The sequence below is a fragment of the Exophiala xenobiotica genome, assembly GCF_000835505.1.
Source record: "Exophiala xenobiotica strain CBS 118157 unplaced genomic scaffold supercont1.2, whole genome shotgun sequence".
Classification (NCBI taxonomy): Eukaryota; Fungi; Ascomycota; class Eurotiomycetes; order Chaetothyriales; family Herpotrichiellaceae; genus Exophiala; species Exophiala xenobiotica.
In genome coordinates this window covers 752831-775902 of record NW_013562493.1, presented here as the reverse complement: position 1 = coordinate 775902, position 23072 = coordinate 752831, and the positions used below count along the sequence as shown (strand labels likewise).

Below are 23072 nucleotides of genomic sequence, written 5' to 3'. Positions count from 1 at the left end.
CAGGTTTGAGGGTCGCGTGTGTATGTTTTTAGAGGATGCCAGTCTGACCAGTGAATAAGTGGCAGGCACTCATACAGAGAGTGATGAGGCACTGTGAGGCCACCACGGAAAGACGGCACCCGCAGTAAAATCGTCGTTGTCAGACAATGAATAGTATGATCTGCAGCCGGATTAAGGGCTGAACACGTCGCCGGGACTCGTATCCAATGCATAAAACTAAAATTGTACTCTGTTCCGGCGCATCCGGGCCTTGACACTCTCCTAAATCCCATGAGGCACAGCACACCGCAGGCTGCCTGGCCTGAGGGTCACTGTTGCTGTTTCTCGTTGCTTTGTTACGCAACTTGACCTGACTTGACCCTTGTCCTGTCACTATCTAATCATCTTCTCTTTCCTTTGTCTTATCCATCTCACCAACAATCCTGTACAGATCTGTGAATCAACACGACAACACCATGCATCTCGCACCAGCGCTGGTCGCCTGTGCCTTGTCCTCGAGGGCTTCTGCATTCCTGCTGCCCCTCGAGGTCACTGAGGCTGCAGAGCGCGCCGACATTCAAGTCAAACCTCCCCCAGGCGTCGTTATGACCGGCGGCTCGGTCGATCTCGACTGCCCTCACTGTCCGTACTTCGGTCTTGAGAATCCGACAGAGCCGCAGTTTGGTGTCGACAGCAAAATCGTAAGCACGTGCCTATTCGACAAGCAAGGCCCCAGGCTGACCGTTTGACTCTAGCAACTCGAATTTGTTATCGATGCCCAAAACCGCTTGACTATCAACGACTTTCCTGTCTTTCCTCATGATATGAACGCGGCCGCCTCCTCCCCGTTCGTTGTGACGACTCGTCAAATAAGGAGAGAAGATGGCCAGGAGACGGACCCTGTTCAGATGGACTTTGCTTTTGAGACATTACAACCCATCAATTCAGTCCAAGACCCTGCAGTCACCGTTTTGCCCACTCGATTCACCGTTCTAGGTCTGCAAGGCCATCCCGTCAAGGTCGACACAATTGCCATTGACCTCCTTCAGACACCAGATCAGACTGCCATTGCCAGATTCGTCCAGATACCCTTCGAGCAAACTCCTGGTGCTACGACCTGTGACCCTTCCGCCAAATGGTCTCTGTGCCGTCTCAGAGCCATCATTGCCGCTCGCCTTCAAAACATCATGTCAGCTGCAAAGGCACGTGCTCATGGGGCCAAGGGCTGGATGAAGGACGGAAAGGGCTGTCATGGCAAGAAGTTTGGAGGCATAGCCAAGCATCACGGTCATAAACACCACACGGGAGGCTGGCATCGTCACCATCGCTTCCACCGTCTCGGCCACATCCTTCACCAGACACTTCGTTTCTTCGTCATTCCTGCTCTCCTTGGCATCGTTGGAGGCTTGATGGCCAGTGCTGTGGGTATGCTTGTTGGACAAATGATCTCGTACCTCTGGATACGCTTCCATCGTCGTGGTCAACGAGGCAGTGCCAATGTCCGCGTGGTCGAGTTCATTATCACCGAGGACGAGAAGGATCCATTGATGACCGAAGACATCCCTCCTCCACCAAAGTATCAGGATTTGGAGGCTGCTGCTGAAGGAGTCGAGGCTGTCCGCGACGAGAAACACTAAACGAATAATCTGCGGCCGAACCGGATACCACCCGGCCAAAGCAAAATAATGAAAGTGACAAACAAAGAAGAACAGGCTTAGAAGTCTACAAATACCCAAAGCATTGCAGGTGTTATTAGCACGACAGTCCAATCGTGCGGAGAGGGAACTATATCGTTTATGGACATAGGGTTGGATTGAAGTCTTACATATGAGGAGAATGGATATGTATGTTTCAGTACATGCTACAATATGGATATCCGACGAGGGAAGGCAAGAGCCAAAGTGTCAGCTTATACAGGTGCTTTCCCGTTCCTTCATTGGAAACTTCTGTTGTGCTCAGTGTGTGCGTATTCGGTTCTTTATGAACAGCTAGTACAGTATCTACTCAGTCTCGGCACGAGAGCATTCTATTCACATACCAAGCCTGGCCCCCGTGCGTTGTCTGTATACAATCTTCCAGGTTTCCTCAATTGGAAAAAGCTCCTCGCTGTCATGGTGAACTATCTTCCCACTGCATCAATCATAACCGTGACATCAAACCGTACCTTGTCGATGAATCGACGTATACCGGGGCTGAAATCAAGATGCGCCGGTCCTGTCCATTCTCTCGTCTTGGGAAGGACGTGGATTTCAGGGCTAGCCCTGGATTTGGCTTTTGCTTTCGCTTTGGAACTGGTACTGGCATTGGTATTGGATGGCCATAGTCGTGTTCTTTCCCTCAGCTCGTCTTCATGGTTGACGTCGACATCAAGTTGGAGGCCTGCGCTGGATTGTTTGGTATCGTTCGGCTGTGGTATTTTGGTCTGCATGTTTCTAGGACCGTCGGCGGCGTCGGCATCGGCGTCGAGTCGCAGATCAGCTGCACTGGTCTGGTTATGTTTAACCTGGTATAAGGGTGGAGACGGCGATGTCGTGAGGATCCAGACTGTCGTCGGTATGTCGTTGTTCTGCTCGTTGCCGTTCAAGCCAGGAGAAGACTTGGTGGTGGGCGATGGAGACATGCGAGTCGATATTGGCCGTCTTGGATATGGGTTGAACGCCTTGGGCATTGATGCGGTCATGCTGGGTGTTGTGTCGAAAGAAGACATTGAACCAATCGGCGGCATGATAATACCTGACTCTGAAACCGGCGATGACACAAGGATGCTTGGAGTGCGTTGGCGAAGAGCCACAGACACAGTTAGATTCCACACAGCAGCCAACAGTACTCCCAGCCAGGCTTGAGCCATTTGCCAAATGCCGCCGATGAGTGGCGCCGCATGGACTGATACGATAATGGCCATGTCCACTGCTATGTAAAGCAGAAGGATGGTCAGGATGAAGTAGCTTGGTCGCCGATCGAGGATTTGTTTTGCAGAATAGTTAGTAGACGAGCGGGCCGGTTGAGAGCCATTCGGTGATGGCAATGGCAATCTAGCGCGTGCCGTAGAACTCGACATTTTGGAGCGTCTCGTGTCTGGTCCCATGTCATGAGGTTTGGCGTTTGTGTATATCGTCCCATCGTCACGATCCCGTTCCGAGTCGGTTTCGAAATCGGCTTGGTAGGATGTGCTATGCTCGTCCCTGGAGTCTGACTGACCTACATCATCTAGCACCGGTGAGCGCATCGTCCCATCAACTGAAGCTGAATCTGACTCCGATTCCGAACAGCTTTCGACATATGCTTGACGGGGTTGCCTGCTCGTTTCGCTCCCGCTTTCCGATCGAGTAGATGCCTTTTTGATGTAATCGTTGTTTTGGAGGACAGGCGGCTCGAATGCCGCTCCAGATTCTGATCTGTGAGATGTGGGATGCTCGCCCTCGACGTCAGAAGGGGTTCCCTCGTCTAGCCAAGGACCTCTCTTTTCTGACGCGCTTGGTGACTCGCTGAGATGTACACTTGCACCACTGGATTGACTGTCATTGTCCAGAATCAATCCCGCAACGTCCCATTCCGAGAAGACACTGGACAAGCGCGTTGAAACAGTTCCGGGGTCAGATACACTTACGATATCAGACATCCAACCTTGGACGCTTTCACAGATATCGCTAAATGAGTCGATGCTCGAGTTGACCATGTCGAAAATAGAAGGGAAAATCTCCTCCTTTTGGACGGTCTTAACTCGGGTCCTGCGGCGAGAACGAGGAACCAGCCTTACGATCTTGCGCGCGAGAGGATCAGCGGGTCGAGTCTCTTCTTGACCAGAAGCAGCAGACGAGCTGTTCAGAAAAGGATGTGGAGAGTGCTGACCATTCGCAAAGGACCGCTGTGAACCTCCATGGGTCGACTCTGGCAGTCCTGTCACACTCGAGGTGTTGGTAAGAGCCGATGGTACGTATGACGAGGTATGCAGCAGACGCTGTCCAAAATCAAACACCAAACGAGGCACTGACACCTCATCAGTTCCGTCGCCGTTGCAAGCAACGCTTGGGGGGCCCTGCAATCCATTGCTGCATTTTTCTGTCAACTGCAACGACGTCTGATTTGCTTTCAGATCCCATGAATAGGGTCTGCGATGTCTTAGGCCCGACTCATTGATACTGTTTCCGGGCCGAGTGAGACTTTGAGACCTTGAGATTTTCGGCCTCCCATCACCGAATATATTCGAGTGGAAAGTAGTTGAGTCCGTTGGTCGGTATGCATCGTTGGTGTAGTCCTCGATGGCCGCTTCGACTGGAGAGGCATCCGCTTCGAATTTCTTTTCCAATGTTTCTGAGTCTGTTCGAGAGGGTGGACTTGCAACTGTTTGCAACTCTTCACGATCGAGTAAAACTGGGTTTCCCACAGATCTCGGTGGCGATTTTGGTGGATAAGAGCCGAATCTTTTCCTCAAACCCGGACTTTGAGGCTGTCCAATGGCACTGCTGGTCGCCTCGGGGCTTGGAGCTTCGCGACCCTGTGTTGAATTCCCTCGAACGACAGACTCCTCGGCCTCGTCCAGTTGTAGAGACTGGCCCATCCCTTGAAGATTTAAAGTATCGATAGCTTCACCCCACTTGTTCACGTTAGGGCCAGCGTCGTCCTGACTATTTGCCCAAGAGTGCTTGGAGAAAGGAGAAAGACCGCGTGGTCGACTAGAATACTGCGATATCGGCTTATTGTCACCAAGCTGCGATGGAGCCGTCCCAGGCCTTGGTATCCGATCAGAGTTATCTTTGCCTCGCGATATATCTTCCTTCCGTAGTGGTCGCTGTATGAGAGCAGGCCTCTTGAAGACTATGCCGTTTCTGTCCGTATCTATCCTTGGCTGATAAAACAGATCTTGACCAGGTAAGGACTCAGGCCGAGGATTAGATGCCGCCAATGGAGGAAGGGAGAGCACTCTTGATGGGTGATACCTGACTGCAACAGTACTGGACTGGCTGGCCATGCTTTGGCGACTTGAAGGAGCAAGTTCCGAGGGCGTCTTGACCGATTCGCCCAGGCTCTGATATTGGTAAGGCGATGGTGGAATGGATTGTTGAATGCCATACGACTGTATTTGGTCGAGAAGTCTAGTCATATGCTGATCGCAAAACTGCACCACCACAGGATAGAGGAGATGCTGTTGCGCCCGCTGCTTCCCTAGCCATTCCATGATCTTACTCAATTCCGCCCGATGGCGCTCACTTTCTCTCTCTTGTGCTTGACGTGCCTCTTTTGAACGATCCTCCGAAGCTCTGAGCGGATCCAGTTCTGTCTGCAACCCTTCAATTCTTGACCGCTGCTCCGATATTATCAGCTCAGCATCCTTGAGCTGAGATTCCAGCTTAACTTGCTTGTCCCTCAGCTCCGAATTTTCCTTTTCCAATCTTACAGTCGTTCTTTCAACACTGGTTATCTCAGCCATTGCGCTTTCAGAAGCGTCTTCCAAGTACTTCCAGTCCTTATCGCGTGCGAGTCTTGTTTGGATATTTTCGTTTTCGACAGCGTGAAACCTTTTCCGTGCCTCAGACAATTCCTGGACCCATTGCGCATTCTCTCCTCGAAGCGTGTCTACGTCTTCCAGGAGCCGATCTCTTTCACTTTTCACAAGCTCGTACTCTCGAAGCACTTTTTCCAATTGGTCCTTGGTCACCATCTCTTTTGCGGCTTGGTTCTCTGAAGCTTGCTGCGTTGCTTGCTCTTCTTGATCGGGTTGCTGCTCAAATCCCGTCTCTCCCCGGTCTCGAGTTTTGGCCCATATGCTTTCGTCCGTCGAAGATCTCCTGATGTCTTCCCCATAGTCGCTCCCTTGAGGGTCAAGCAGGCCCTCACTCTTGCCTTGGCCATGGGAGATCGGAGAATCAATGTTTCGGGTAGGAAGCCAAAGGCTCTGCGTGGCTGGCGCTTCCTGTGCTTCCTGCTCTGCCCGGTCGGGTTCACTGTCAAGGAAGAGTGGAGAAGAATCATTGGCGTCTGGCGAGGTATCGCCACTGGCAGAGCCCATGTCAATCTCTTGGCTTTCTTGATCCTTTGGCGTAACAACCTGTGCTTCATCTCGTGTCTCAACGTTCAAAAGAGTTGGGTCGTAGCTTGTTGAGGTGAATAGCCCAATAGCTTCGTGCCCTTGACCAAGAACATTCTGAATGCGAGATACTGGTATGGGGCTCATTCGCTCGCGCTCAATGATATCTGAATCAGAATCGCTTTCAGCATGGCTAGTTGAGGGTGAGGTTGCGTTGCCTCCTAACCGTCTCCGAGGTGCTGACGGTCGTTGGAATCTGGGAGGCGACGCGGTTGCCGCCAGGCCAACATTAGTATACCGTGTAGTATCATCGAATTCTGTATCTTCTGCTTCTTGAAGCCCTCGATCAGAGCAACGATCCGCATCAGGCGACGAGTCCATTCCGGCGATCTCGATTTCGACGTGAAAACTATCCTCGAATGCTGACCCGTTGTCTCTGACTCATTACATGGACATGGCTGTGAGTTGGTAATGGGACTTCGTACTGTTGTTGTCCATACGTATGGTATATCAGTTCTGTGTCTTTTGTTGAGGCGAATGGACGTGTGATTGCGCAGAGATCGAGAAACGAAGCGAGAATCCTCCTCACTTATGCGAGTATAAAGAATCGTTAACCACAGCATAAAGGTCGAAAGCGGCCAATGAAGATGGATCAAAGGAATCCGTTTTCGGCAATGTTGCAAGGGAGGCTGAACAAAGAAGAACTGATATTGCACGGACCACTCAGCATTCCAACGGGTATTGTTGCAAGATGGGCGTCAATAGAACGAAGAGTTGTTGCAACCCTCAATGACGAGTCGCATTGTCTCTGAAGCCACCTATCACTCATCTTCCATCTTGAGTTCCAATTCAATTCTCCTTCACAAAACCGACCAGCAACATGAAATCTTTCCAGATGCACCAAATTGGCTGGTATCAAAATAGCCAATTCACTCTTCCCGACCCTGCCTGGACTCCAATCGCTATGCATTCATCCGCTGAAACTGAGCACAAAGTGAGCATCGAGACTGGTGTTCAATTCGAGTTATCAACAGGTGGCTCGGATTTCCCTTTTTTGGGAATGTCATCCATAGTCTCTCGAGCTGCTGATACCTGACGACGATCTTTGCAATCGACCTGAACAATTTCCTGCCTGCCGTCGCCATCCACCACCAAAGCGGTGAGTTTTCCCCCCTTGACGCAGCCAGTGTCAAGTCCTTTGGTGTATTTTTTAATCTTCAAGCCTGTCTTAGAATCATGTCCGTAGAGCACAGTCATTGGCTTCTCGGCGGATTTTTTCTTGCCGAAGCTCTTCAGGCGATTCCAGCCCTGGCGTGTGGGGAGTAACTGCTGATGCTTGTTCCACAACTTGTACCAAGCCTTGCTTTTGCCTCCTTTTCCTTCGTGTTTCTGCGACGGTACGTGGGTTTGCATATCCACCGTTCGCATGTTCATGACTGACACCGGGTCTTGTTGCTCTAAAGGGATGCCCAGGACCAGACCACCATGGACCGCAACAGTTTCTCCATGGAACGCTTTCAATTCTCCAATGCGAAGGATGACAGGACAAGATTTGAGCCACTCAACCTGAGCTGCATCCAGAGACATGGCCAGATTCCTCACAGCATTGTCCTTGTTCAGTGATGCCTGGGTTGCCGCGTCTGAGGCAAATCTAGCATTCTTCTGTGAGGTAAGAGATGTGGAATGCAGATCTTCGACAACCAGGAGGAGTCGATCGTCGTGGTTGCCGCGCACACAAGAAGCATTATAGCCACGCAACAGGTCGATAACTCCGGGTGAATCAGGACCTTTGGAGACGATATCTCCCAGAGCGACCAAATGATCCGTCACCGGATCAAATTGCACTGCTTTCAACAATGCTTCCAGCTCTTTCTTGCAACCATGAATGTCTCCAATGAACACCAATCTCTTCTTGTTTCCAGTTGCCGAAGCCTGGGGTTTGGCTGCTTGTGGGAGAAGACGGGGATCGAGCGTCTGCACTTGAATCATCCCGGGAAATTGAGGTCGCACGTTGATCCCAAATAAACCACCAGAGGCCGAACCTGCGTTCTTGTTCACCGAAGCTAATATTACTCTTTCTTCATTGAGGACTGGCCAAATCTTGACGCACAGCACGAGCAAGGCTATGGTCGCCACGATGATTACCATAAGAAGCCTTCGAAATTTAGGGGCCTTGACCACACTGACTGTATTGTCCCAAAGGTCTTCGAGGCAATCGACAAAGTCGTCGGAGTATGTGGCACGTTCAGGTGACGGTTCGTAACGATAATTTGGTTCGTTTCGCCACTCATTCGTACAGTATTCCACTAAAGGACGGCGGATTCGCTGATCTGGATCAAAGCTCCGACGGTACATGGGAACTCCGGTACTCGACATCTTCTCTTGATAAGTTAACGGCTGCAATGTCTTTTGCAGGTTGAGGACTGCCTGCACCACATCTGGGCACGCGAAGGCTGTTGAAAACAGTGGGCTCGACTCGAAGGGATCGCAAGAGGAGAAAGAGGGATTCTGCTTCGGTTGCCTGATACGTAGGGCCTCGAAGCAGTCAAGATATACGGAGTAGTCAGGCCCTCAACCCAGAGGAAGTGTCCGCAGCATTGGGCAGGAACGAAGACTTCACCACGGCTCTTGCCAGCGAGATGCGTTTCTTTGCGGACCATCAACCATAGCCGCCCAATGGTCCACCGAAAGCAAAGATGGTCTGGAGAAACAAGCTATTGTTGCAACAACGCCCAGACCAGTCTCACGTCGATCTTGTTCACTGAGGCTGATGATCGCAATTGCGCAAGCCAAGCAGATCAGGCGCGCCCGCTAAAGGCTCGGCGTTGAAAGAGCCGTCGTGAGCCGTCTCGCCGTCTATGCAACATTTGTTGTGGCCATCACCTATCCCAGATACCTCCCGACCTGGTAGGTAGGTTTTTAGTCACCAAGACGCATTTGCAACAAAGGATTAAAATTGGTTTGTTTAGGGAGTCGCTACTAGATCATCCCTAGTGCAGCCACAGTACTAGAAATGATTTGTTCTTCCATGGACTACAACGCCAAAGACAGATCAAGAAACAAAGCAAGAGAGGTTACTTGCGCGAAGAGAATCAGAGATCATTGATGCGTGCTGAATATCATGTCCTGGTCGCTGACCATTTACAAGGCAAGCCCTGCCATGACCAATCCCAAGAACCCGAGACCAACAGTGCCAACGCGCAGGCCGCTGGAACCATTGTCTGCCGAAGTCGAGGTTGCTGAAGCTGAAGCAGCTGTGTTTGAACCCGAGGTTGCGCCTGCGAGAATGTTAGCAGGTATCAGGGATCTTGAGTTGGTAACCTACTGGATCCTGACGAACCTGTTGTGGTCGCAGCACTCCCTCCAAACGTGGCAGAACCGCCTGCGCTTGAGCTGGCGGTCGCCACCGCGGCAGTGGAAGAGAGAAAGTAAGAGCTGACGCATGATGCTTGACATTGAGCATAGGCGTCCGTGTCCGCAGCTGTACCATTCCCTTGCGGGCACTTGGCCTCACACGCGGTCGTCGCATTGGCCTGACTTTGGCTGGGACAAGGCACATTGACACATTTCGCCTGGCAACAGACATCGGCGGAGCCACCTATAGCACCATTGTCAACTCGTCTGATATTCTGATATTACACTTGCATGCTCACATTTCTGCAGACAAATCACTTGAGCATTGAGAGACGCCGTCGAGGAGGCGGAGCTGGAGACGCTCGTTGCACTGTGAGTCGTGTTTGTTGTGTTTGTTGCGTTTTGTCCGGCAGCCAAGGCAATGATGCCGAAGCCTGTAAGAAGGCTGAGGAAGCGCATGTTGATCGAGAATCCTGAGACTAGGGTCGGCGAAGGCGAGGGTGAGGAACGGCGGTGTCTACACGAGTGATAACTGGCAAAAGAGCGAAAGATAGAAGCAGATGGTAACGAATGTGGTAGCCGTGAGACTGAGAGACTGGGTAAGAACAGTGCCAGCACGGTAACGGTGACGGAAAAGAACGAGGCGCGACCGCTGGGTAGATATAACGAGCTGCACAAGGGAATCCATCGCGTGCAATTATAATCTCCCCAGAATTTGTTGTTATACAAGGTTCAACCTGTTTCGGGTGGCTTGTAGAACCTTTCTCGTAAGTGGACGGAACCCCGGTCGATGGGCGACTGTAGGTCGTTTTCCAACCGCATTTCCCTTGCCCATCAAGCAACTGGCGCGTTGCAGCTTTTACTAGCATGAAAAGAAGCCACTGGTGTTCCCCGTCCGGTTCTTGGCTCCTTTGGCGATCATGGGCCGGTCCGACAATGAGGTTTGATTCGCTTACCATCAATCTCCGTAAGACGAGCACTGACGAGGTGCCCGTCGAGAATCCGCTGACAGGCTAGACCCCGTCCACTATCCGACGCGCGCACTGCATGTCATGGTCAATTTTCGTTGCCTGAATATAACACATATGCGTTCACAGCTCTTCTTACCCTCAAAGGCCGTGGGAAAATGTGGGGAGACATTTGACACTGGCATCCATTACTTTGTCGATCCAGTCGCGTGGCTTGCTGTCATTGTGGAACAATTTTTTCCCACAGAAGGTCTAGCCTGATCGTGCCTGACCTTGCTGTCGGAAATTGCCTCGTGGCCTGGCGATGTTTCAAGCATCGGAACTGCCTCCCCATGGGCGCCGTCGGTTTGGCGCTGTGGCTTCCAGGAGTGGATTTCCAGTTATCGAATCCGTACTCCGTAGGATTCCTTTCGAAAGCGATTGCAGGGCCGATGTGTGCTGAGGGATTTTTGGGCCGGACAAAAGCAGCTGCTTTCTGGGCTGCCCTCCAAGCACTGTGGTAGACCAATGACTTTCCGATATTGTCGTCTCGTCGTATATAGTAGTCCGGTCTTGCAGGGCGCGTTTCAAGGAAGCAGAACGCGTCGAGGTACGAAGTCATCTGGAAGGCCTTGACTGGCGCTCACGAAGAGACAGAATAATTAGTGTCACGTGGTCACGCGTTTAGCGCGACTTTCGTGTCCTTGCTAGCACGTCATGTTCAGTTTGGCTTCAAAAGGCGCTCATTATCATGTAGCATCAACGAGATCCATCAGCAATATGGATTTCTTAGAAGATGAGGCTGAAGTCAGCTCCAACGATGATGTTCTCGTCCCAAGTTCTCAGACGGACGACAATCCTCGAGCACGAAAACGTCAGCGCAAGAACCGTCAGGTTAGCGACTCAGATGAAGGTGTATACGACCTACCATCACCTGAAAAAGCTGGCGAGGAAGGCGGCGACAAAGAGACTCGCAAATCGAAATATGAAGAACGTATCCACGTACCTTTTGCGGAGCGACAACCAGATACATTCGTAACACAATTAACCCAACAATGGTCGAGCCCGTCGAGGATTAGAGGAGCACGCTGGATGAAGCCTCACAACAGCCCGAGCGCTCCAACACCAAGGCTGGTAGCTCAAGCCATGTCTGGAAACGTCGTAAGGTCGTTCACAGATCATTCCGCTGATGAATTTGAGGCCGAGGAGGATGATGATATTGCTCTGTTGGCGGCGTTTGAGGCCGTCGAAAGTGCTCGGCTGGTCAACAGCAATGGCGGCAACACAAACCGCGCTTCTGTGAACAGGGAACCCCCTGCTCGAGGAGGTCTTGTAGAAAGGTCGACTTCATTCCGCCAGACTACTTTGCATGGAATTCACACAACCCAACAAGACCCTCCTCGAACGCAGTCACAAGCCCGGGCACATAATTGGCCTCTAGCCAAACGCAATGAGCCGCCTACACATCACAACATTGACTGCGAGGCGATGGAGACCTGGGTCTATCCAACCAATCTGGGCAGAATCAGAGATTACCAGTTCAACATTGTTCACAAAGGACTATTCCACAATCTGCTAGTTGCTCTTCCGACTGGTCTGGGGAAAACGTTCATCGCCGCAACAATCATGCTGAATTGGTTCAGATGGACAAAAGACGCTCAGATGGTTTTTGTTGCGCCCACCAAGCCTCTAGTGTCTCAGCAAATTGACGCATGCTTCAACATCGCCGGCATTCCACGCTCTCAAACGACAATGCTGACAGGCGAAGTATCGCCCGGTATTCGAGCAGAGGAGTGGCAAGAAAAAAGGGTATTCTTTATGACACCCCAGACTCTGATCAATGACTTGAAGAATGGAATGGCCGATCCAAACAAGATTGTTCTTGTTGTGATCGACGAAGCACATAAAGCAACCGGCAACTACGCATATGTTGAAGTGATCAAATTTCTCAGACGATTCAACACAAGCTTCCGTGTTCTGGCCTTGACAGCCACACCGGGAGCGACCGTGGAAGCGGTACAGGAGGTAATCGATGGTCTTGGAATCGCTAGAACCGAGATCAGGACCGAAGACTCGCTCGACATTCGCGAATTCGTACATACCAGAAACGTCGAGACCCAGGTTTTTGACAATTCGGAGGAGATCGCCATGTCACTTGAATTGTTCTCTGCAGCTGTGCAGCCTCTTTTGAATAAGTTGAACTCTCAGAACGCATACTGGGGGAAGGACCCTGAAAAAATCACACTCTTTGGCCTGAAAAAGGCTCATGATCAGTGGAAGCTCTCCGAGCCGGGTAGAAGAGCCTCCCATGGTATAAAAGGAATGGTCGCAGCAATAATGGCGGTGTTGATGAGTTTAGCGCATAGCCTCGAGCTCTTGAAATACCATGGAATAGGGCCTTTCTATCACAAGATGAAACTTTTCGCAGACGGGGAGACCGGCAATGGCAAGTATGCAAAGCAAATCATCGAGGACGATAATTTCAAAAAACTGATGAACCGCTTGAAAATATGGATCAACGATCCCAATTTTGTGGGCCATCCGAAGCTGTCATACTTGAAGGAGGTCGTCTTGAATCATTTCATGGATGCTGGAGAGGGGCGAGGAGGCACTACGCAGCCATCAAGCACCCGCATCATGATCTTTGCACACTATCGGGACAGTGCCGAAGAGATTTCACGAGTGCTCAATCGACATGGGCCGATGATTCGAGCACACGTCTTTGTGGGTCAATCTGGCACGAAGGGTTCTGAAGGCATGGACCAGAAGACCCAGCTTGACATCATCAAAAAATTCAAAGCCGGTACTTACAATACCATCGTTGCGACATCGATTGGCGAGGAAGGGCTTGATATCGGCGAAGTTGACCTTATTGTCTGCTACGATTGCTCCAAATCGCCCATCAGGATGCTGCAGCGCATGGGTCGTACCGGCAGAAAGCGAGCCGGTAATATCGTACTTCTGCTGATGCGTGGGAAGGAGCACGACGACTACTACAAAGCAAAAGACAATTATCGAGTGATGCAGGAGAAGATTGAGAATGGCAAGGAATTTCAGTATCATGAGGACCTGTCCCCACGAATTGTACCTATGGAGATCAAGCCGACAGTGGACAAACGTGTCGTGGAGATTCCGATAGAGAATTCACAGCCTGGTCCGTTGGAGCCGAAGAGAAGAAAAGCAAAGAATCCCAAAAAGCCACCGAAGAAGTTTCATATGCCAGATGGAGTCGAGACTGGCTTCACTTTTCTTGGTAACAGCAAAAAGGAATCAAAGTCCAAGGTCCCGCAGCCCAGTAAAGACAATGAAGTTGCCTTGCTGGCCCCACTCGAAAAGGTCCTTTTGACAGCCGCAGAGGAGGAACAACTGGATGAACGATACGTTAGGTTGACAGGGACTGAAGATGAGTACATTCGGCACGTAAGGTTCGATGCATTCCCAGAACAACAGCAGCGCCTGGGCAAGACAACAGCCGTCAAGCACTCGAAGGCAACCGAGACGATTGTGAAAGCTTTCAAGGCTATGCGTGATCCTTTTCAAGACTGGGAGCGACCCGCAGAAGATCAAGAGCTCAAGGATCTCGACGAGAATGGAGCACCGACTGCGGAGAAGGCTATCGCCACGCGCAAGCGAAAGCGCCCTGCAAAGCAACCAAGGCAATCACTCAATCCACCGTCTTCCGCGACAAACGGATCTCCAGGTGAATATGACGGCAACGACAGCTTCATCGACGATGTTAGCTTGCCTCGATCCGATCTTGCCGCAGATTCGAGCGATCGAGACATCTCACCACCAGAACCATCGCCTGTGGCCGACAAGCCATTCTGGATCTCTCAAGAGAGTATTGGCATGGAAACGGGTGAAGAGGACCTACCCGATATCACGTCGCTTTTTGAGAAGAGTCAAGCAGCCGACGCATTTCCAATGAATATCCCCAAAGCAAAGGCGCCAAAATCTGGCAGGGCACGGCGAGTCGTGGAAAGTGACGATGAGGATGAATGATGACCTGACAGATCTAAGGGTGTCGGTGAGGCACTTATGGCATAGTGACTCGGGTAATTCAGGATAGGTGACTCTGGGTAGGCTTGAGCTGTATGTTCCGTGAGTATCACGATGGTGTCAAAAGGTGTTCAAGATGTTAGAGGCATGTAGCGCTCGTACAGCGACCCGAGGGTGTAATCCCGTGCCGGTTCGGAGTACTGCTCTCCCATTTGGAGAAAAACAACACGCGCATGCATCCATACTCACAGCAGCTCTACGTCACTTATCTACCTTAAGTTAGGATCGCTCACTACGGCCTTGGATGCTATGGTATCAGACGCCTCCAGATATTGTGCTAAAGGCATGCCCTGCCTGAACTCGATCAACAACATCATCACCATCCTCCTCCCTCTATCTTCCCAAAGTCGTACCACCGTCCGGACAGTCGCAGTCACAACATCTCGTCATACAGCGCAGTATCGAATGCGTCTTGGAAGACTTGAAGCCAAGTATCAACTTATCATGGTTTGACCCGAGATTTTGGAATGATAAGCCTCCATGAAGGTCCAATATGCATACCCACTCTTCTTGTCGGCAGGATTGACGTTTGGACACGATCAGAGGCTTCTTGCCAAAGAGGATGCTCTACACGCGGTAAACAGTCTCTCTTGCTTTTGGCTGAAATCGTGCGGTCCATTGACATTGGAAAAGTGCAACAGCCTTGCCGACGACTTTCCAGGACTGGTCGTCTTCCCCCACGACCCGGAGTATGCATCACAGCAGAATCGGTATTGGGCGTCAAATCAGGCAGACTCGCAGCCAAATTGCCGTCTCGTCCCCAGGACCAGCGAAGATGTCAGCAGTCTCATCTCTCAGCTAGTTCATCTGGAAGAGGGCGTGAAGTTTGCTATAGCCAGCGGCGGCCATCATACCGCAGAGGGAGCGTCGAACCTGGATGATGGCATCACCCTGGATCTGTCAGGCCTCGACTCTATCGCCCTCGCCGCTGACCATTCGTTTGTTGAAGTTGGTACAGGTGCGCGATGGCTCGATGTTTATCAGTATCTTGGGCCTCGCGGCCTCATGGTCAGTGGAGCAAGAGTCGCATCAGTCGGAGTCGGCGGGTATCTGCTCGGTGGTAGGGTCCACGCCTGGCTCTGTGTATCCTAGGTTGATCCGCTGACCTTGCCTAAGGCGGCATATCTATATTCGCAAGCCAGTATGGCTGGTCCGGTGATATGGTCGAAGCGATCGAGGTGAGCGCCATTTATCTTTCTTCCCATTGAGACTCTGGGCTAACACCAGCGCTCCCAGCTCGTTCTAGCAAATGGCACTATTCTAGAGTCCAACGAGACACACCACGGCCGACTTTCTACTGCTCTGAACGGTGGCGGCAGCAATTTCGGCATAGCGACAAAGTTTCGTCTCAGAACGTTCCCAGCTCAACCACTGCATATGGCGCTCCTCGCTTTCTCTCCGGAACAGGTTCCTGTCCTGCTCCACGAGCTGACGACTTTCGCAAGAAATGCCCATGTCGACCCTGCTACCTCCGTCGACCTCTCCATAGGATTTGACGGTGCAGCAGCACAGCCAGTCTATGTCCTTATGCTGACCCACTTCGGTCCTCGTCCCGACGAGTCGTCGTGGAAGCCGTTCCTTGAGATCCCAGCCCTATTCCGGTCCATTCAGCAGGCCAGTCTGACTGAAATGGCCGAGATGATGGAGGTCAATAACCCGCCTGGGTTCAGGTCAGTCCCGTCGAGCATCTCTCACCTGTCCAATCATGTTCTCATGCCTTGATCAACACGCAGGCAGCACAAAGTCACCTTCACAGTCCACAACGACGCTGTCATTCTTCACCAGCTTGCCGAGCTTTTCACATTGGCCATGCAGAACAGTTCACTCCAAGTAGACGGCTACTTCCGAGCAGGCATTCTCGTTCAACCACTCACTCTGCCTCATATGCGTTACGCTCAAGAACGCGGTGGTGCCAATTTCCTGGGTCTCGATGACGAGCAGGAACCCCTGATGCGTATGTTTTGTTTTACTTACTCCTACTCTATGGCATTGGGCCCTCCATTGTTGAGGGGCCCTCGACTGACGTCCCCTTCTCTTCTCTCGGTGCTGCAGTTTTGTCCATCGAGTTCCGATGGCTCTTGAGATCCCATGACCAAATCTACACGACTACCCTGGACACGCTCCTGCGGCGATGCGAAGCTATAGCAACATCCGGAGCCCTGCTCCATCCATTCCGATACATCAACTACGCAGCCGCGGGTCAGGATGCGTTCGCACTCTTAAGACAGCGGGGACACGGGCACCGACTCGAAGAAGCGCGAATGCTGAGAATACTGTACGATCCGACGGGCTTCTTCGACAGGCGGTTGAAGAGCCCTTTCAAGATTTGATACTATGGTCATGCTGCGGCACGGCGGCGAGAGCTGGCTGTCGTGACTTAGGCAATTGGAAACAAACCAGCGCACACGGGATGTAACCTTCAAACGCGTGATATGACGACGAACACTCGGCGGCGGACTGCTATCCCCCCAGGCGTTGTAACGTGAAAAGACTGCGTTGCGACCAACCACCCTTCGCATTACACCTGCGTTGTCCATGGGCAATTTCGGAATGCGTGGCCCTGAAGAGCCAACGAGAAGTGATGGCACAAGTGACGGTAACAGTCCCGTATCCCTCGGGTATCATGTAGGAATGCAATCTTCAGCACGTTGAGCCATCTTTCCCAACTTTATGCTATACAAAAACATCCGATCTTTTCCAACGTACATTCATGACTCGTAGCTCATCTGAGTTAGCCACTCCCAGCCCGGAAACCACGTCCTGAGATTTGCTTCCCGTTGTCCAATTACGGGATTCTCTTTTTTTACCCGAGCAAATAAAACTCTAATGGAGTCGAAATGTTGTGAGATGTGGAATCCGTGCTGGCCTCGAAGGCACGTGTTGGAGTCCCTTCACAGGTAAGAGGACGAATGAAGCACGGCAGAAGAGGTCTCTAACCATCTGGACAGAGGCCACGCCATTCTTGAGCTCCCCAGCGCCATGTAAAAATCTCTGTAGCAACGCCGAGTTGTTGAATCTTGCACCAATGAAGCCACAAGTTCCCTTCGATCATACACATCCTTCAAGGTGCTACTGCCTTGTCCTTGTCAGGGAACGACTGCTTATCCGTGTAAAACCATGTCACAAAGGAACGATTACACCAATTAAAAGCACCCTGCTGTGACTGGTGCTGCTGGTGCTGAATGATGACTGTGCAAGGTTTCCGTACATTGATGAAGCTGATTCGGTCCACAATCATAAGTGGTGATTCCAGCCGACGTGAGCTTGTAACTGTCTTGATTTGAAACCATTCAAAGTCATCTTTCTCAGAAGACCTTTGATAAGCTAGGCAATCGGAGTTCGGGTATCGGCATCGTCCCTCTGAACCAGGCGTCGAGATGTACCAGGCCCCGTCGAAGGTCATTCCACCGCCGTCTTGCCCAGTCTTCGACTTTGCGCTCTTTATATCCCTTCCATCTTGCCCAGAGTATGAAAGCTAATAGTAAACCTGCGTCCAACATGATCTGCCGTATGAAGATCCATGCCAACCATTTCGCCCAGGCGGATATCCGGTAGAATATTCTCCGTCGTCTCGATGTCAAAGAGGGTGAGAAAGACGAAGAAGAAAGAAGATGGTTTGCTGAAAGTTGTTCTCGCAGTGCAGCCACCTCGGTCGACAGATGCTTCAGATGCTCGTCGATACGGTTCCTCCATTCAGGCTCCGAGACGGCGGATTGTGTCGTGTGGATAGGACCGATGAGGGCACCTGTATCAGGATCCACCTCTTCACCTTCGACGATTCCATTGCTATGGCCCTGCGAGACAGGCGATAAGACCCTCAGATGGTTTGAATCGGACTGTAGTCTGCTGAGAACCTGACTACCTCGACCGGACCTGCTACTCTGGCCAGGCTGCATGCTTCCGAAGCTCTGCGTCTGCTTCAGCCCAGCCCGTTCAAGCCGTCGGCTAGGTGAGTCGGCATCTTCGTCCTCTGAACTCCCGCTCTGGCTTTTTATCTGATTCCAGACAAACTCCAGTTCCGAAACCAGTTCACGCGCCTCTTGTGTGCCACTGGCGTATTCCTTCATGGTCTCGATTAAGGTGCTTATGTAGCGTCTCTTGGCTTCTGTTCGTGACATGCCTGCGCAACTGTGCCATGCATCCCACTTCTCAATCTCGGCTTCGGCTTCTCGTATCCGAAGGTCTCGCGAGGCATATCGATGGACATTATTCGACTTGGAATTGTTGGGATCTGGGGATACCGAGGGGAGAGTCGGCCGAGGGAGAATGGACTCGACATCCCCTTCCATAGACTGTTTGTAGAGGCCATAAAGACGTAAGCGCGCTGAGGGAGGAGGCCTCGATGATCCTGTTCGTGGAAGGCGGCGGACGGTGGCTAGAGCATGTACGAACACGCGATCTGGACGGCAAAAGTAAGACGAGAGCCGGTAGCAAGTATTCGGGCAGAGAGATGCATACCGACAGAGTCCGACATGACGGCGATATTGCCGTAGGTTGAGGCGTCTCTTTAGCCAGAGGTTGATCAAAAGTCCCCCTCAAGGGTGGGATGAATATCGAGGAGAGGGTGTCATAGATGGGCTCGTGCCGAAGCAATTATGTGGAGAGCTTGTCAGTGAAGATAAGTATATCGTTGGAGTGGTTGGAAAGACGATATGAAGAGGAAAGATATTGCTAAGGATGGATGCATGCTACATCGAGGTAGTTATGGATTTGCATCGAGGGTTTTATTGACGGGTGATTATACTCATATTTGGAGGCCTCTGAGGCTGCGTTGCGCTTTTCCACATCCTCGGCAATGTTCTCACCGGCGGAGCATATATACAGATGGTGCATATTTGAAGCATGCGACCGACCGTATGGAGGTATCTTCGTGTGACAGCCATGACCACCTACAGCTACTTCTCATATCTTCCCACCTCACTCTTGCTGTTTTTGTTGTTCTTGGGATCCGTTCTAACGCCCGAACCTCCTGTTGTCTCGGATTGACCACTAATCTCAGTAGACTCCTTGGCCACACCTCCAGGCTTCTCTGGCGATTCGTGGTCTGGTTGTCGATTCCTGGTTTGACCGGCTGGTACCTCTCCACCATGAGAGTACTTTTTCAGGTCTTGATACTTGAGGACATCCAAAGCTCGGTCGTGCGACGCGTGAAGATGGACCTTCGGTACTGCTGACTGGGCCAATTCACCTTTCTGCGCGGCATCGAATGCTTCTTTCCACCTGCTAGCACATAGACACCACCTCATGCCATCCTTGACACCGGCCTTTGCCAGATTGTTTCCCTTGGAGTTTGTGAAGTCCAGAAACTCTTTGCTGACAGTTGCCCCTACAGAATGGTTCCCTGAATCATCCGGTCCGCTTCTGCAGTAGCCGTCGCGGTAGTGTCCAACAGGATAGTCTTTCGTGAGCATCGCTAGGGGCCCGCCAGCCACTGGTGGGAATTAGTCGAGCTGAAGTCAGGTCTGCACTATTAAACACTCACCATTTTTGTTCTTCATCATCTCCTTGCTCGACTGCTGATTTGGTAAGCCCATGTTGGCTGAAGAAGCTAGGGTGCCGAAGAATATCTCTTTGAGAGTCACTAAGAAAAGTCCTGCAATTTTGGCCGGGTAAACTTGAAGCTGCAGAATGTGGGAGTTAGCTATTCGGAGGAAAGCGACCCAAACATTCCTAGGCGCGAGCTCGACATCATTTTAGCTAGCTGCCAGGGGCGAGGAAGTCAAATCCGGGGTCGCAAGTCGCGGTCATTGTATGAATCATGACGTTTTCTACTGGTTACATCATGTCGTGTAAGGTAAGTACAAGCTCGACAGAAGCCGATCGTGGAGTCGATGGTCGTGAAGGTCACCTGCAGCTGAAGTGTATGGACGGCAAACCTCGTTCTGCCATAGCTAGACATTTACCTAGGTAGGTAGCCAGGGTGCTGCTCATAGTGATGTTGATGAATGAAGAATTTCGTCGACTCCCAAGAAAACCCATCAACTCATTGCAGACTGCGGGGAAGCGAGTCTCGGCGGAGAGATAAGATAAGATATGCGTTGAGATTAGCAGATTCTGTCGGAAACAATGTCCGTTCTTCCGTTGTTACTGACCCCCCTCTATGGTCCTACCTGCTATCCCTAACTACTAGGTACTAAAAAGCGCATAGAGAGAGCGTGCCACACGTAATCAGGTGCTTTGGATTCAGCCAAAACCCCAGGCACTCAAGCGCGATGCTGAGAGTGACGTTGAATGGTGATGTACATGGCTTTCCAAATATTACTCGACAGCATGTGCAACCACAATCAAAAACCCAATATCTCACGCGTAATATGGTGGGATTGAGCATATCGCGCCAAATTGACTGGCTTGAACAGCACATACGATCAGTGAACATACACAGTATGTATTATCGCTGCGCTGATCATCTCTCTGTTTGATGACCTCGGTCAAGTGTCCGGCTATGCGGAAAGGAACCGCGGGGAACGAGCCATTCAGAACTGCAACATGGAAGCAAAAGTCGGCCTTTTCTCCCCATTCTATGCAACATCGGCTCAGTCACTGACGCTGATCGTCAGTACTCGAACTGTTGCGCTCAAATTCGTTTCCTAACCTACCATGTTCTGCATATTCTGTTTGTCTCTTAGTATGCCATCTTGTTCTATAGATGCAGGAGGCACGATTCAGTATCCTTTCACAATCTGCTTTTGAGCTCTGTTGCGGTCCTTGCCATGCTCGATGAGCATGACCGAATCCAGAATGAAGGTTCTTTGGATGCGGAGGTTGTAGTCCCCAAACCAGAGCATGACGACGACCCCCAGAATGTGCCCATATGTACAAACACACCCACGACAGCAAGATCTGGCTCGCCTCACGAAGATGTCCGGTACCGGTATTTGACTTTCGACTCGGAAATCCCTATGAATCCAGCATTTCCACCTGGTGTCGAGACTGAGTATCCACCATGTCCGAATCTACGCCACTTTGATAACCCCTTCACATGGTCCAAGACCAGGAAGAACTGGATGACCTGGCTCTCCTGCTCCGCGAACATCACAGCTGCCTATTCCGCAGGGTCCTATGCTTCGCCTGCGTTCCAGCTCACTAAAGAATGGGGAGTATCAGAGGTTGCATATAATGTCGGTATCACAATCTTCACCTGCGGATTTGGAGTTGCACCCATGGTTTTGGCTCCGTTCTCAGAGATCAATGGGAGAAGGCCAGTATTTATCGTGACCGGAGCACTGTTTGTTAGTAAGTTGTGTCTTTGGGAATGTTGCGGAAACGAGCCTGACAAAATATCTCTAGTATGCCAGATGTGTTGTGCTTTGACCGATTCCTACGGAGGCATGCTTGCCGCTCGCTTCTTTCTCGGCGTGGGAGGCTGTAAGTCCGGATAATTCACTATGATTGCAACACTGACCGACCTCAGCCACCTTTTCGACAATGGTCGGAGGCATTCTTGCAGATGTTTGGGTAACAGCCGAGAGAAATACCCCCATGGTGCTTTTCACAGGAGCAACTCTGCTCGGCACGGGTGAGTTTTTCTCTGTCCTATGCACTTGGCTCGCCTCATTACCAGGACGGCCTGCTGACAACTGTAGGCCTCGGTCCGTTGGTGAGTGGCTTCGTGGCACAGAACTTGTCCTGGCGGTGGGTCTTTTGGATTCAAGTTATTACTAGCGGCACTCTGGTGTCTCTCGTCACCATCTTCTTCCGAGAGACCCGTGGGACCATTATTCTGAGTCGAAAAGCAAAGTTGCTCAACAAATGGTACGTGGAATTGGAACAAGCCGGCGCAATTGGCATGGAAATCGACGCTGCTGATCTGGAGAAGAACGACAAGAAGTGCTGTCGCATCCGTTGGAAAGTCAAGGCCGACGAAGAACGATCATCTCTCGGCAGGATGATAGCTGTGTCCCTGTATCGACCAATCCATATGCTCTTTACTGAGCCCGTGGTCTTCTTCTTCAGCCTGTGGATTGGATTCTCCTGGGCTGTTCTCTACCTTCAGTTTGGGTCGATTCCCCTGGTATTCGAGGTCAATCATGGCTTTGATCTGGAACAGACCGGGGCGATATTCACTGCCATTTGCGTCGGAGGCATTCTTTCGACAATACTTAGCATTTACCAGGAGAAATGGGCTGCGAAGCATTACCCGGTCAAAATCAACGGCAGTCCAGAAGGGCGACTTACATTTGCCTGCGTCGAATCGGCCTTGATGCCGGTTGGGATATTTATCTTTGGGTGGACTTGCTATTCTTCGATACACTGGATCGTCCCCACTATAGGCATCACGATTGCTACAATGGGCATATTCAGCATCTTTCTGGCGACCTTCAACTACACTGCTGATGTCTACCATATATATGCCAGTTCGGCTCTCGCTGCTTCAGGACTTTGTCGGAATTTACTTGGCGGGTCGTTTCCGCTGGTCACTAAACAGATGTTCCGCAACTTGGGGTTCCAAGCTGCAAGCAGTTTGTTGGGAGCGATCGGGGCTGTATTGACACTTGTGCCGTGGGTTCTATTCTTCTATGGGCCAAAGATTCGGGCTAGGAGCAAGATTGCAAGTGCTTTTACGTGATGGCAGTATCGGCAACGATGCCATCTCCTGTTCGGAAGGAGAATGCCTCATCGGTACACGCCCCATAGCACTGGCCCATAGCACAGGATAATAGCAGTGTCCATCCTGAATATATGGTCATCACTGTCCTGATCAACCTTGA

At 51.2% G+C, this 23072-nt stretch overlaps 9 protein-coding genes across 9 annotated transcripts; 4 read left to right on the top strand and 5 right to left on the bottom strand.

The window, feature by feature from the left end:
- The first annotated feature begins 227 nt into the window (after nucleotides 1-227).
- PV05_02480 (uncharacterized protein) lies at nucleotides 228-2058 on the top strand. The gene is made up of 2 exons (XM_013463054.1): nucleotides 228-680; nucleotides 735-2058. The coding sequence occupies exons 1-2, from the start codon at nucleotides 456-458 to the stop codon at nucleotides 1614-1616; spliced, it is 1107 nt and encodes a 368-aa protein (XP_013318508.1). The 5' UTR covers nucleotides 228-455; the 3' UTR covers nucleotides 1617-2058.
- Nucleotides 2059-2098: 40 nt separating this feature from the next.
- On the bottom strand, nucleotides 2099-6385 carry PV05_02479 (uncharacterized protein; the record flags this gene model as incomplete). Its single annotated transcript, XM_013463053.1, has 1 exon — nucleotides 2099-6385. The coding sequence occupies one exon, from the start codon at nucleotides 6383-6385 to the stop codon at nucleotides 2099-2101; it is 4287 nt and encodes a 1428-aa protein (XP_013318507.1).
- A 633-nt stretch (nucleotides 6386-7018) lies between these two features.
- PV05_02478 (uncharacterized protein) lies at nucleotides 7019-8380 on the bottom strand (the record flags this gene model as incomplete). The annotated part of the gene is made up of 1 exon (XM_013463052.1): nucleotides 7019-8380. The coding sequence occupies one exon, from the start codon at nucleotides 8378-8380 to the stop codon at nucleotides 7019-7021; it is 1362 nt and encodes a 453-aa protein (XP_013318506.1).
- Nucleotides 8381-8944: 564 nt separating this feature from the next.
- PV05_02477 (uncharacterized protein) lies at nucleotides 8945-10079 on the bottom strand. The gene is made up of 3 exons (XM_013463051.1): nucleotides 9658-10079; nucleotides 9330-9602; nucleotides 8945-9282 (listed from the first exon to the last, which is right to left on the bottom strand). Exons 1-3 carry the CDS (start codon nucleotides 9815-9817, stop codon nucleotides 9146-9148), a joined length of 570 nt encoding a protein of 189 aa, XP_013318505.1. The 5' UTR covers nucleotides 9818-10079; the 3' UTR covers nucleotides 8945-9145.
- Nucleotides 10080-10974: 895 nt separating this feature from the next.
- PV05_02476 (uncharacterized protein) lies at nucleotides 10975-14569 on the top strand. Its single transcript, XM_013463050.1, has one exon. The coding sequence runs from the start codon at nucleotides 11023-11025 to the stop codon at nucleotides 14305-14307; it is 3285 nt and encodes a 1094-aa protein (XP_013318504.1). The 5' UTR covers nucleotides 10975-11022; the 3' UTR covers nucleotides 14308-14569.
- On the top strand, nucleotides 14555-17010 carry PV05_02475 (uncharacterized protein). The gene is made up of 6 exons (XM_013463049.1): nucleotides 14555-14940; nucleotides 14998-15424; nucleotides 15481-15542; nucleotides 15601-16038; nucleotides 16102-16318; nucleotides 16417-17010. The coding sequence occupies exons 1-6, from the start codon at nucleotides 14845-14847 to the stop codon at nucleotides 16692-16694; spliced, it is 1518 nt and encodes a 505-aa protein (XP_013318503.1). The 5' UTR covers nucleotides 14555-14844; the 3' UTR covers nucleotides 16695-17010.
- Nucleotides 16702-19092, bottom strand: PV05_02474 (uncharacterized protein). Its single transcript, XM_013463048.1, has 2 exons — nucleotides 18823-19092; nucleotides 16702-18763 (listed from the first exon to the last, which is right to left on the bottom strand). The coding sequence occupies exons 1-2, from the start codon at nucleotides 18836-18838 to the stop codon at nucleotides 17670-17672; spliced, it is 1110 nt and encodes a 369-aa protein (XP_013318502.1). The 5' UTR covers nucleotides 18839-19092; the 3' UTR covers nucleotides 16702-17669.
- Nucleotides 19086-20363, bottom strand: PV05_02473 (uncharacterized protein). The gene is made up of 2 exons (XM_013463047.1): nucleotides 19847-20363; nucleotides 19086-19795 (listed from the first exon to the last, which is right to left on the bottom strand). Exons 1-2 carry the CDS (start codon nucleotides 19896-19898, stop codon nucleotides 19260-19262), a joined length of 588 nt encoding a protein of 195 aa, XP_013318501.1. The 5' UTR covers nucleotides 19899-20363; the 3' UTR covers nucleotides 19086-19259.
- Nucleotides 20364-20902: 539 nt separating this feature from the next.
- On the top strand, nucleotides 20903-23066 carry PV05_02472 (uncharacterized protein). The gene is made up of 4 exons (XM_013463046.1): nucleotides 20903-21597; nucleotides 21652-21729; nucleotides 21776-21880; nucleotides 21948-23066. Exons 1-4 carry the CDS (start codon nucleotides 21075-21077, stop codon nucleotides 22928-22930), a joined length of 1689 nt encoding a protein of 562 aa, XP_013318500.1. The 5' UTR covers nucleotides 20903-21074; the 3' UTR covers nucleotides 22931-23066.
- Nucleotides 23067-23072: the final 6 nt, after the last annotated feature.

Coding starts and splice junctions, on each gene's coding strand:
- PV05_02480 (XM_013463054.1), top strand. CDS start 456: ATGCATCTCGCACCAGCGCTGGTCGCCTGTGCCTTGTCCTCGAGGGCT. Junction 681..734: donor TTGGTGTCGACAGCAAAATC/GTAAGCACGTGC, acceptor GTTTGACTCTAG/CAACTCGAATTTGTTATCGA.
- PV05_02477 (XM_013463051.1), bottom strand. CDS start 9,817: ATGCGCTTCCTCAGCCTTCTTACAGGCTTCGGCATCATTGCCTTGGCT. Junction 9,603..9,657: donor AGTGATTTGTCTGCAGAAAT/GTGAGCATGCAA, acceptor ATGGTGCTATAG/GTGGCTCCGCCGATGTCTGT. Junction 9,283..9,329: donor AACAGGTTCGTCAGGATCCA/GTAGGTTACCAA, acceptor ACATTCTCGCAG/GCGCAACCTCGGGTTCAAAC.
- PV05_02476 (XM_013463050.1), top strand. CDS start 11,023: ATGTTCAGTTTGGCTTCAAAAGGCGCTCATTATCATGTAGCATCAACG.
- PV05_02475 (XM_013463049.1), top strand. CDS start 14,845: ATGAAGGTCCAATATGCATACCCACTCTTCTTGTCGGCAGGATTGACG. Junction 14,941..14,997: donor AAGAGGATGCTCTACACGCG/GTAAACAGTCTC, acceptor ACATTGGAAAAG/TGCAACAGCCTTGCCGACGA. Junction 16,319..16,416: donor CGAGCAGGAACCCCTGATGC/GTATGTTTTGTT, acceptor TCGGTGCTGCAG/TTTTGTCCATCGAGTTCCGA.
- PV05_02473 (XM_013463047.1), bottom strand. CDS start 19,898: ATGGGCTTACCAAATCAGCAGTCGAGCAAGGAGATGATGAAGAACAAA. Junction 19,796..19,846: donor GATGATGAAGAACAAAAATG/GTGAGTGTTTAA, acceptor AATTCCCACCAG/TGGCTGGCGGGCCCCTAGCG.
- PV05_02472 (XM_013463046.1), top strand. CDS start 21,075: ATGCTCGATGAGCATGACCGAATCCAGAATGAAGGTTCTTTGGATGCG. Junction 21,598..21,651: donor GACCGGAGCACTGTTTGTTA/GTAAGTTGTGTC, acceptor AAATATCTCTAG/TATGCCAGATGTGTTGTGCT. Junction 21,881..21,947: donor AGCAACTCTGCTCGGCACGG/GTGAGTTTTTCT, acceptor TGACAACTGTAG/GCCTCGGTCCGTTGGTGAGT.